Source organism: Nyctereutes procyonoides, unplaced genomic scaffold (assembly GCF_905146905.1).
Source record: "Nyctereutes procyonoides isolate TBG_1078 unplaced genomic scaffold, NYPRO_anot_genome, whole genome shotgun sequence".
NCBI classification, from domain to species: domain Eukaryota; kingdom Metazoa; phylum Chordata; class Mammalia; order Carnivora; family Canidae; genus Nyctereutes; species Nyctereutes procyonoides.
Genome location: NW_026575042.1, coordinates 28,037,762 through 28,050,924, shown reverse-complemented (window position 1 = coordinate 28,050,924; position 13,163 = coordinate 28,037,762). Strand labels below are relative to the sequence as shown.

The 13,163-nt window shown below is 39.7% G+C and overlaps 1 protein-coding gene across 1 annotated transcript in view; it reads right to left on the bottom strand.

Annotated features, from left to right (window-relative positions):
* COL6A5 (collagen type VI alpha 5 chain) overlaps positions 1-13,163 on the bottom strand; it is a 123,904-nt gene that overhangs the window by 66,675 nt on the left and 44,066 nt on the right. Inside the window, exons 5-8 of the mRNA XM_055320882.1 lie at positions 9,374-9,934; positions 5,575-6,129; positions 3,331-3,900; positions 157-732 (exon numbers count right to left, since the gene is read on the bottom strand). Of these exons, the coding sequence (XP_055176857.1) occupies positions 157-732; positions 3,331-3,900; positions 5,575-6,129; positions 9,374-9,934 (2,262 nt within the window). The remainder of the gene's footprint in view (positions 1-156; positions 733-3,330; positions 3,901-5,574; positions 6,130-9,373; positions 9,935-13,163) is intronic.

The window sequence follows — 13,163 nt, the reverse complement described above, 5'->3', positions numbered from 1 at the left end:
CCCAAGCTTCCTGGAACAGAGGAAAGGTCTATTCTCATGCACACTATTCAAAAAATATGTTCAGCTAGAGCTAGCCCTGGGAACACCTTGGGAAATGAAGCCCCAGGAATGTGACGATTCAATTAAAAACAAATAAAGAGCAAGGGGAGTACGTACTCGTTTTCCCACAGCTCTGGCAGATTTCACGGACCATTCTTTTTTTCACATCCACATTATTTAATTTATTAAAGTTATGGAGAGTGATTATTTTTTCAGAATTGCCTGTTATTGGCAGAAATTGCTCCTTATGAACATTTCCTATGCCCCAAACCAGGACACAAATTCCGAGGCTTCTCAAGTTCTTCACTTCTTTCGCCACATCATAGTAGGGATCCCCGGATGTGAGAACAACCAAAGTTTGAGGGACACCAGCATTTCTTCTCCCACCAGAAGATGAATCAAACATAGCTTTCACTTCTTTAAGGGCCAGATCGATTCGTGGAAACCCTTTGCTCTTGGTGATCGTTTGAATTTGAGTCTTCAATTCCTGTATAGTCAGAGAGTTTTTCAACTCGATAATTTTTTGGAAGCGACTCCCAAATTGAGCCAACCCAATTTTTATTCTCTGATTCTGAATGTTAAAATTATCAATTAAGTCTGACACGAAAGTTGTCATGGTAGCAAACTCAGAATTGGATACCATGTCAGAGCCATCACAAAAGAAAATCACATCAGCTTCTTGAATGTCACACGCTGCAATTGGAAAAAATGAGACAATTATTTTCCTCATGAATTATTCTAAATTTTATCTTTCCTCGAGTACCTAAACTGCTTTACTAAATTCCCACCTTAGTAGCAAATTGAGATAAGTTAGCAGAGGAGAGAATCACCAGTTGGCCTTCAAGAAGGAAAAATGATGGGAAGGAGAAAGATAATAAGCTTGGTTTCAAATTTTAATTTTGTGTGATTCATTTGAAAAGACACTGAAAGTTGCTTAAAGAAGGAAGTTTGAATACATTGAACATGGTCATTAAAAGATAAATTGCAAGGGCTAGAAATCCCTTCGACACACCCAAATTGGAAGGTTCACCCAAGTCAAGGTAATGGTACTCTTATTCTATGGCTAGTATTCCTGTTTCTATTAATGCTACCACTTTACATTTGTGTTGAGAATTATCATTTTAAAAAATGTTTTTGGCATACAATTGCTGTTAATATTCATGACCATGTTATAAGTAATTAACTAATTTTATAGATACAGAAGTGGAATTCAGAGGTTAAGAAGCTTGACTAAGAATACACAATTGCTGTGCACTGGATTGGGTACCTCAACTGCCTCATTCTTTTTATCTTTAAATCCAGTATTTTTTTCCACTTCAGCTTTTTAAAATATCATAACCCAAATATTAAAATGTAATGGGATAAGAGTTAATGGCTAGTAAAACAGGGCAAGGGGTCATCTCCCTGAAATCCAATGTGAAAAGCCTCATAACCCAGGGATAATCTTCTACACTCAGTTCCAATCAAATGCAATGGCTGGAACAGGGGCTTCACTAAAGTGGTTACTAAAGGCATTTGAGACGAAAGAATGCCCATTGTCACACTATGATGGGCTGCCCAGATAGACATTTGAGGAAGGATTTGCTGCCCGGCTGTGGGTGTGTGGTCAACGGAGGGCCTCTGGCTGTCAGTCCTTCAGGGTCAACCTTACTGCAGGGAGATGTCTTGCAAAAGCCCATGCCCTTCTCCGGGCAGCCCACATCTGGGGACTAAGTAGGAAGGGCATATAACCACCCAGTCATCTTAGTCTGCTGTCGACAGCACTGATGTGCAATACACGCTCCAAAGCTCTTTGCAAGGTTTGGAGCTTTGTCAAGCATGCATCACTGTGTGACTTCTTCCACCTATCCTATTTTCCCACTTTCTTTCACAGGTGTGGATCCCTAATAAACACCTTGTATCCTAGACTCTGCCTCAGTGTCTGCCTCCAAAAGGTAGGCATGGGAGATGATAATAAAATAGACTCTACCTTTGTAGGAAAAGACTGTAGTCCTTGTGATGTACTAGATTTGGTGGGGACCCTATGATAAAAAAGAGGCCGTGCCTGTTCAAGGAGGTCACGGTCTTGTGACAGATACAGATAAGGAAATAACAAATATGTGTTCAGTGCTACCACCAGGAGAAATAGAAGGTGCAGAAGAGGGGAGACACACCTTTGATCACTGTCAGGTATTGGGTCAGGAAATTGGCAAAGGCTGAAAAATGACAGACAAGTTTGACGTAGTGAGGGAAAATGGGCTGGCATGTTCGTGATGGATAGAATGCTGCATACAAAAATGCAGAAGTATTTCAGATTGACAGGAGATATTGTGAAGTAAGGAGGGGCAACAGATGAGGTTGGAGATGTGGGCAAGGTTAGATGGAACTCAGGAGTTCAGAAATTGTAAACTGTAAGCAGATCAGTGACATAGTCCAGTGTGTGTTAGGAAGATCACTCAGTGTTCAGAATAGACTGGAAAGAGGCAAGGAGACCAAATTTCAGAGTGGGGGTCCAGGGACAGGCTAGAATGGGTAGAAGTGAGAAGGTCCTACAGACGTGGGGAAAAGTCACAATTTTTTTTTAAAGATAAAACCACCATCCAATATCTGAAACCAAGAAGATGAATTCATTGCTCACTTTGAGCTCAGGTAGCAACTCTTACACTTTCCTCAAGTGTGATGCTTCCAGTCTATCCTACCCCAGTGGTATCTCATGGAATCAGCTTAGGTCCCTTCTCTCTGTTCCTACCTGCCAACCTCCATTACTCCATATTGAACTCCCCTCTTCTTCCATCTGTATTGGTGGTCCTTATCCAGAAGAGCACATTAGTCTACTTGAACTTCCCATGGCCCTAGAGAACATCTATAATTCCAATTAGACAGTCCTGGATCTTTGAAGAGAAAAGTCTGTCAAACCATGCAATTCTCCACCTGAGTCTGGCCTGCAACTGGTGCTCAGTGATCACATTAAAACCATTAATGGAATGGCACAAGTGGCCCTGAAATGGGTAATATGGATAAGGTGAATATGATCCTAGGTAGAGTTCCTTTAGGCCAGGAAAAAAAAAAAAAAAAAGCAAAATAGTGGCAAGAATTCAAAGAATGTTTCTGAAATCTTCCATAGGCTCTTCAGTGCATGCTGTGGTGGGAAGGGAACTTTCAGATCTTGATTGAGCAAGAGATAAGAAAACATAGGCAGAGCAGAGCAATGTTCAGCCCATGACATCCAGGTAATTGGAAACCAAGACTTAATTTATTTTTTGCTTAACCTTCTGTTGCTACCCCCACAGAAACTTAAAAATCACAACTTACGCTCATGTGCATTGGTACACATTTTTTCTTGTAGAGGCAGGTAAATGTCTTTCAGGTTACTGAAATTATCTACATGGAAAGTATTGCTTTTATTCCCTGCCATAGTCTCAAGTTCAAGTTGGTTGGCCTGTCCTACACCCACTGCGTAGATATTGATGCCTTTGTTTCTTAATTTCGATGCTGTGTCACTGAGGTTATCTCGATCATGGGACACCCCATCGGTGATGATGATCAGCATCTGCTTCACATTTTGCTGGATGCGGCTGCCATATTCCTCTGTGAACATTACGTTTGCGTGCTCAAGAGCCCTGGCAGTATAGGTATCCCCTCCGGTGTACCTGCGCCTCCTCAGATGCTCAATGACTGCAGATTTATTTCCACTAAGGTAGAAAAGAACCTCAGGATAGTCCGAGTATTTGAGAGCTCCAACCCGAACTCGGTCACTGTCAACATCTGCTTTCTTCACCAAATGGATAGTTAGGTTCATCATGCTTTCTTGTTCTTGTGTGCCTATGCTGCCTGAATGATCCAGCACAAACACAACGTCCAACACTTTAATATTTTTACAATCTGAAAGAAGAAGAAAGCAGGCATCATGATCTTTCTGCAGCATATTCTACACAGACAACAGAGAAGGGGGAGCAAACTAACATTTGCCTTGAACCTACTATGTGCCAGACACTGCATCTCACTTGTTAGAGGTGGCTGTTGCCATTTTCCACAGTAAGAAACTGAGGCTCAGTCATGTACAACTTGCCCAGATCATGATTCTCCAGGTGTTGTACTCAACAATGACTCTGCAATGTTCTTAAGGCACATCACTCTGTTCTGCTACATCTCATTAAGACACATGATGCATTTTGCTAGTCAGGCTTTTAATCAAAAGGAAACATTAGAAGGTAGTTCAATATCACTATAATAGTGAGATATGACTGGCATTTGTCAAGTTGGTCTGCTGTCTTAAAGAACTCAGAGGTTCACTATATTAACTGGGATTTTTATCCTACTATTCTCAAGTCTCAAGTCTAAGATGCTACAGGTGATCCTAGACTATATCTCCAGAAACCTGGGGCAATGACTTGATGTTTATGAGTCAATCTGATGTGTGAATCAGCTGAAATTTCACCTTAGGCGATAGACAAGGCCTCCACAAACATTACACTTATCAAAATGAAGAAATATCAGGAAGAGCTCCATGGATTTCAAAGGTAGGGATGTGGCCTTAAGGCCAACCTATCTTAGAATGTCTCAATATTACCAAGAGTTTGAGAATCATTGCCATTTTAACTAAGCTGTTATGAGAGAAATTGCAGTGCCACTGTCTAAAACTCAGAGCTTACGCTAAGATATTTTGTTAATTTTGTAAAAACTTATCACACATAATTCTGAATGATACAGTCCAAGAAAGGTCTCTATGTTGCAAGGGGAACAACATAAAAAAATTTATCAATACTTCAGTGTGTTCTCTCAGTTGTATCCAAAACACAGGTGATGACATGTGGTAGATTTAAAAGCACAGGTGCTTTTAGTCTTACATGTGGATTTATAGCAAATTCTCATTCAAGGGCCATTAAAGTTGATGGACTCAAACTGAAGATTTCCTCAACACAATTTGAAAAGCACTACATTTTGTGTGAGATAAAAATGATGATCCCAAGCAATCATTTTTAAAAAGTAACAAATTAAAATTTTCCAAAGGGATAGATACATGAACAGACAAACGTAAAATACCTCACTGATGGAAGTGAAGAAAAATAATGTGAAGGAATTAAAATACACACCACATCTTTAAAATAAAGAGGATTTTTTTGAGAGTATGCTTAGGATATTGGATTTGAATTAACTAAGAGGAAGATAAATTTGTATTTCTTGCTATTTACTACTTGACAATGATTACAGGTAGGCAAGAAAAAATCTGGGGAACCATTTGGGATTAAACATTTGGTTCTGAAAAATCTAGGTATGCAGATAGTAAAGACTTAGTAGTTCATCAGAAAATTCTGAGAACTTGTTGGAATAGATTGGATGTCTCCAGAGCCAGACTACTTTGTTGCCAAACTGGCTGACAAAATTGTTAAACTGGAATATCCCTAGAGCTCACAGGTGTTTTAATACCAGATAGACAAGACCAAAACTTAATACCAAAGTCCAGATAGAATCCAAGCCCATGGTACAACCCACTCTTCACCCTGTAAGGCCAAGAGCTCACATTCCGGAGTCCTGAAGGATGACAGTGTCACTCACCATGAAGAGCACATACACGAAAAATGAGTTTGCTTTCTACTGTCTTTAGATCATCAAAGTTCTCAACTTGGAAGACCAGGCTGCTATCCCCACTGATCTCCTCCAGCTGTGTCCTGTTGGCACCGTACACCCCCACAGAGAAGATGACCACACCTTTGTCCCGAAGAGCTTTAGCAGGGTCTCTCACAGGATCTTGGGCTTCTCCATCCGTGATGAGGATCAGAAACTTTTTGACCTTAGTACGGGCCCCCTTGGTGGGGGTGAAGTATTGATCTACAAAGGTTAGTGCACTTCCAGTCAAAGTGCCTCTGTTGATGAGAGACATCCTGTCTATTGCATCAGAAGTCTCATTTTGCGTAAAGTATTTATTAAGCTGGAATTCTTCCTGATTTATATCACTGAACTGAACAACACCAATCTGAGTGCTGTCTGGACCAATCTGAATCTTTGCTAATAGGTTTTTCATGAAGGTTTTCATTTTTCCAAAATTGTCATGTCCTATGCTGCCAGAACTGTCCACCAGAAACATGATGTCGGCCTTCATGTCTTCACATCCTGCATGTTGTCAGAAAGACAGGAAATGAATCGGGTTGACACGATTTTCAGAATATAGAGAAGCGGTAACACAGAAACAAATGCAGTAGTCAGAAAATATCAAAAATTAACTCAAGCATCTGCTATTTGAAAAATCTGGCAAATCTGGCATTTGAAAATTTTATCTGCTGGTATAGTAGAGGCCTGGCTACCACTCTGAGTCAGAAATCCACTGAATTGTTATTCAATTAGTTTTACAGAGAAAATGCAACTTCCTAAGTGTATATTCATTTATGTATGCATCATTCATTTATCCATAACTCATTCCTTCATGATTCGTGAGGGGTATGAAATGCCAAGTATCAGGTTATGTGTTAAAAGATGCACTGATGATCAAAAACGGAATCAGAGAAAACATAATCAATTTCCTACACTCATAGGATTTATATTCTAGGGTTTTATATATAATGTAGAAACACAAAATTCTAAGCAATCTTTATATAGCACTATTTTCTTGAGTAATTAAAGTGCTTTGATAAACACTGTAAATTGATATTAAAAATTGGGGTACTGGGATCCCTGGGTGGCGCAGCGGTTTGGCGCCTGCCTTTGGCCCAGGGCGCGATCCTGGAGACCCGGGATCGAATCCCACGTCGGGCTCCCGGTGCATGGAGCCTGCTTCTCCCTCTGCCGGTGTCTCTGCCTCTCTCTCTCTCTCTCTCTCTCTCTCTGTGACTATCATAAATTAAAAAAAAAAAAGTTTACATTATAAAAAAAACATTGGGCTACTGGGCAGCCCCGGTGGCGCGCAGTGGTTTAGTGCCGCCTGCAGCCCAGGGTGTGATCTTGGAGACCTGGGATCGAGTCCCACGTCGGGCTCCCTGCATGGAGCCTGCTTCTCCCTCTGCCTGTGTCTCTGCCTCTCTCTCTTTCTGTGTGTCTCTCATGAATAAATAAATAAAATCTTTTTAAAAAATTGAGGCACTTTTACATGTCAGTGTTTTTCTAGGTCCTCAGGCTTTGGTTCCTTAGTTTTCCTGCCTCTGCTCGCCATCTTATGACTTATTTCATTGCCCTGGTCTGTAGCCTGTCTCCTCTTTCAGGGATGCCAGTGTTCAGGCACCTGCACTGCAACAAGACATGTGCTACACCTCCTCACATTGGCTCAGGATTGTCTCCCTTGAAAGGACTGAGATGCAATCTACTTTATGTTTCCTGGAACCCTTTTACTTTTCTTTGCAGCAACCACAGGAAACATTAGGGAACTATTACTCTTGTACTCTTTCTAGAACATTCTAAAGACCCAACTCTATTACTGTCTGTAACAGAGAGAACAATGAACAATATTGTGACTTAGGATTTTGCTGTGAGCTCCACTTATTTGCTTATCTGTTTTTCTTTTGATTTTAGTGACTCCAAAAATCCCCAAACTTCTACATTTGTAAGTTCAAATAAGTGAAAATTATTTTATTTTTCTCATCAGTGACCACCTTAGCCAACTTCTACAACAGATCATTTTTATGTAGCGGTTACTATGTGCCCACATGCATTATTTTAAGTGTTTCACATGCATTATCACTTTTAAGCTTCACTATAGGCCTGCACACAGGGCTCAAGATAGGTAAACAGTAAATATTCTATTCAAGGTCCACAGCTAATTAAGTTGAGATTTGAACATTGACTCCAGCATCCTTTATCTTAACCAATAAGCTAACAATTCTCTCAGCACCCAAAATTTTCATGTGCTAATACTAGCAATCAACACAAATCATCTTCAATTAGTAAGTGACTGTTACTAATAAGAGAAATCACAATCAGGTACAGGAGTTTGCAAATTGTTCTTCCTAATTTTTGTTACATGATTTTTAGTTGGAACAAAAATGCAAATATGTGTTTTTGTCACAAATAAAAATAAGTAACTGTTATATGTGCAGATATATATGTATGCATTCATAATAGAGAAAGGATGATTGATGTTTATTATGCTAAACTTATAAGGACTCTGTGATGTAGGCATTATCCTTGCTTTATAGATGCAGAAGTTTGAAGGTCAAGTAGGAAAGTGAATTGAATACTCAGAGCCCATTTTCTTTCTGCTGAGCTCATCTGCTTCAATTAATGCGCGTGCATACACATATACATACATACATGCAAACACACAGAATAGAGTTTCTTACATGCCCCACCAGTGGGCATTGTCAAGGCCACAATATTCCTAGCAACCTTCCTACTTTAGATTTTCAACATGCCCTCATGGTTATCTGTCTACCAAGGGATTTTCCCATCTTGCCAATTGGTTTAAAGTAAGGAGTTGACTCTGGAAAACAGTGTGAAGGTTCCTCAAGAAGTTAAAAATAGACCTACCCAATGATCCAGCAATTATACTACTGGGTATTTACTTCAAAGATACAGATGTAGTGAAATGATGGGACGCCTGCACCCCAATGTTCATAGCAGCAATGTTCACAATAGAGAAACTGTGGAAGGAGCTATGATGTCTTTTGACAGATGAATGGACAAACAATATGTGAGATATATATATACACACACACACACACACACACACACACACACAATGGAATATTACTCAGCCATCAGATAGGATAAATACCTACCATTTACTTTGACATGGATGGACTGGAGGGTATTATGTGGAGTGAAATAAGTTAATCAGAGAAAGACAATTATCACATGGTTTCACTCATATGTGGAATATAAGAAAAAGTGAAAGGGACCATACGGGAAAAGAGGGAAACTGAGTGGGGGAAAAAACATGGTAATATTTCTCTCTCTTTTTTTAAAAAAATTACCTATTCATGAGAGACAAAGAGAGAGAGAGAGGAAGAGACACAGGCAGAGGGAGAAGCAGGCTCCATGCAGGGAGCCCGATGTGGGACTCGATTCCAGGACCCCGGGATCACGCCCTGAACCGAAGGCAGACGCTCAACCACTGAGCCACCCAGGTGTCCCAGTAATATTTCTTAATGTAAACAATTACTGTTAATATATTTAGGTAGATCAATTGTATTGTGGGTTTTTAAAAAATAAGTCTTAACTCCAAGCTATACTCTTAGATGTTTGCTGATGAAATAAAAGGGTATTTGGGGGAAAATAAATAAAGTAAGGGTCTGAATCCCCCTCTGGTGGATAGAGAAAGTTAGAAAAGTGTTAACAACTGGTCACATCACTTCTTGTCTCAGCCCAGCTATTAGTCTGCCTGAAGTTTAATGAAGTATGGAGAATAAAGCCTTTTTGGTTTGCTTACCTTTTTCAGTGCAGATTCTGTGAACAACTTCATTTTTAATGTTTCTTAAAGAATCGAAGTTCTGCCCAAAGTTAACCCTTTCTTCTTCCCCAGCAATTTGTTGGAGTTGTATTTTATCAGCCTTCCCAATGCCAACTGCATGAACGGTGATTTGTTCATCCCTTAATCTCTCAGCAGGCTTCAGCACTTCATCTTGGGACTTCCCATCAGTCAGCACAATGAGGTGACAGGGAATCTCGCTTATCCTATGCTTCCTATCCTTCTTTATTATTGACAGCATGAAATCCAGGGCTTTCCCAGTATGAGTATTTCCTTGGAGTTGCTTAATGTTCAAAATAGCCTTTCTTAAGTCCATATCATTAGAACTGGCATTGATATAAAACTCCACTCTTATTTTATCTGAATACTGCACAGCTCCAGCTTGGACTTTGTCTGAGCCAATGCTGAACATTCCTGTCACCGCCAACATAAATTGCTTGATTTGCTCAAACCCTTCTGTATTTATGCTGGTTGAGCCATCAATGAGGAAATAGATATCAGCTTCTTTTGTATCTATACAGCCTGTAATAGAAAAAGTGGAAAATGCATTTTTTGTTAATTAGAATCTGGAGAGAACTTTGCAAGAGGGTAGAGGAATACGAGGCCATGAAGGTTCTAGAGAATGAGAACTCTTCATCATTTGCACCGAGTCGGTCTGCTTCATCAAATCTGTCCACGCTCATTTTCTCTATTGAAATTCATAATAACATGAAGGGGAATTGAAACAGAGTAGTGCACAGTGCTTTGTCTAAGGTCACACAGCCAGTTAATTAAAAGGAAGAACCAGTTTCCCAAGTCTCCAGGCTGTAAGTTAAATTGTTTTTCTTGTATTGACACATGACTTCTCAGACAGTTTATGCCTTATCATTTCTTGAGAAATGGAATGGAGGAGATGACCTACTGCCCTTACTTCTTTGATAACTTCTTTTTCCTAGAGCAACTACAACATCATATGTAAAACTAGAACCAGACCAAATTATTTTTTTACTTATGTGGTTTATCATTGCATTCAGAATCCAAAATTTAAAAATTGGACTGAACTTTCTCCTTGCTCTCCTCTTGGACCCTATTTTCAGTAATTCTTCATCTTACTGTGCTCCAGCCACACTAGGCTGCTTTCTGTACTTTGAAAGTACCACAGGGCTTTTGCAATTACCCTTCTCTCTTCCTGGAATAGTCTGCCCCTTAAATATTCACATAGTTGGTTCCTTCTTATCTCGTCATGGATATGCCAACTCAAATGCCAGTTCTTCAAAAAGGCCCTCTCTTCCCCTCTAGTCAAAGCACTCAATCATTGCCTTTCCTATTACCTTATTTTCTCTCTTATACCCATACTTTTTGAAGTTATCTTATTCATTTGTTCATGAGCACAGACTACTTCCTGCCACAGAGTGTCAGCCCTGTGAGGGCAGAAACTGCCTACTTCTCTGTTTCTACCCAGTACAGCTGGTACATCACAAGATTTCAACGAAATTTTTTTTTTAAAAAAAGAGTCTCAATGTCCCCTACTTTGTTGAATAGAGTCTCTGAAAGCATGCTTTAACTTTATTAATTGTCTATTTACAACTCTATCAATGACTCACTGAATTTGGGTAGGAGAAAGAACATACTTTTAACATTTAAGTTTTTTTGTGCAATTATCTGGTTGAATATGTGAAAAAATCTTTAAAATACAAGATAATTCAGTCATTGTGTGATATTTTCTTTCTTGATAGCTTTTTGGCAATTTGTAACTATTGGCACTACTTCAGGCTATGGAGACTTGGTCCTTAAGAAATCAGAAATACTGGAAGTTTGCACCTGAGAATTTAACTATGAAATCAATACATAAAATATTAGGGCAAAGATAAGTAGTTATCTGCAAAAGACAGGATTAATCCCCAGCCAGCAAAACTTAATAGCCACCAGAATGGATTGATTTATATACCTAATGAAGAAGAATCGGGTGTTTTTCAGAAAAAAGACAGTGGTGGTCAGCAATGAAGGAGAGAAAAAAATGTAAGTCACAGTGGATAACTAAGGCAATGCCCATTCAACCCACCTGGAGCTGTACTAATATACTAGTCACCAGTCACACATTGCTATTAAAAGGTAAACTTAAACTACTTAAAATTAAATAAAATTCAAAAATCAGCTCTTTAGTTTCTCTAGCTACACATTTCAAGTGATTAACAGCCCCATGTAGCTAGTGACTATCCTATCCAACATTGTAAATATGAAACATTGCTATCATCACAAAATGTTCAATTGGACAATGCTGAAGAAGAAGAATGTGTTTCCTGGCCCAAAGGTCTCACTTGTACAGTTTTATAGATAGATAAATTTAGATAGATAGAATTTATAGATAAATTCACTATCTATCTATCTATCTGGAGAGATAGATAGATATTTTGACTTTAATATAGAGTCATCTACCTGCTTGAATGCTACTAAACATTTTAATCATAAAACTTATTCCATTGCTCTGATTCTGCAACCTCCAGCAATCTCTTGATTTCAATTTAGCTTCTCAGTAGGTATGCCTATAGGGAGATAATGTACTTCTCAGAGGACATGAAGGTCCAGGCCTGGGTACTGGTATTTCTTATCATAAATATAATTGTCAGTCTTTTTCCATATATCAGTCTCTTGGTTTGATTAATGTGGTTCCCTCCTTGATTTAATGAAATCTGACTTTTCAGACTGGGTACCTACTCTGTGACAGATGCAGATACCATGACTAAGTCCATGTAAATTGGTTCTCTGTGTTTGACCATTCTGAAACTACAAAGCTGGCCATCACACTCTAGGCCATGGCAAATTCACTAAGGTAGAGGTTCTCAAACATTGCTAACAGGAGTTCATAGGGGAGCTTACTAAAGTGCAAATGCCTAGACTGTACTCTGAGACTGATTCGTTAGGTTTTGGTGGGGGCAGGGGGGCTGGGCTAATGAATTAGTAATAAACTCCCCAGGAAACTCTGATAAGTTTACAGCAGATGCTGTTGGTGCTTAGCCCGTACCCCCTCAAACCCTTTACCATTTCTGTGTATGCTGGCTCCCAGTGCTCTCACTCCGAGGGCTCGCACCTATGTCTATTTGTGGGTGGGCTACACTCAGGGTGCTGGAACGCTCTTTGCCTGGGCCTTGAGGAAGCGCCTGGAAATTTACATTCTATCATGTGCTAGAATATAAATTCTCAAGCTATACTGTCCCTGACTGGGACAATTCTAAGGTTTAACCTATGCTGTCTCTAGAATGGCCCTGTGTAACTGAACCTCCATAGGACTTGGCTTATCATCCTTCCCTTCTTGGTCCCAACCCTCACCTTCCTACCAATCTCTAGTTTTCCCTGGGTATATTTTCTAATATCTCAAGTTCACATGAATCCTTCTCTGGCATCTACTTCTGAGGAACCCAACCTAAGTCAGGTACAAATTTTTTGAGAGCCACTGAATTAATAAGAAGCCACCACCTACTGAGGCCTCCTGAAGAACAGCTATCCATCCCCCTTGGGTGGGTCTTGCCCCTAGCCTTGGTCCCATGACTTCCCATTTAGAATTTCTATAATGAAAATAATCATTCTTGTCACCTCATTGCAAATTCTTTAAGAGAGACCCCAGTATATATCCCTCCTATGCCCTAATAGTTGGTACTAGACCAAGGTGGCTGCCACTCTGAGGAACTGTACCACATGTCACTCTGGAGGTAACAGAGGACTTATTTCTTGCTGCTGTGTTTAATGTATATGCACCACAGGAAATCCAGGGCTG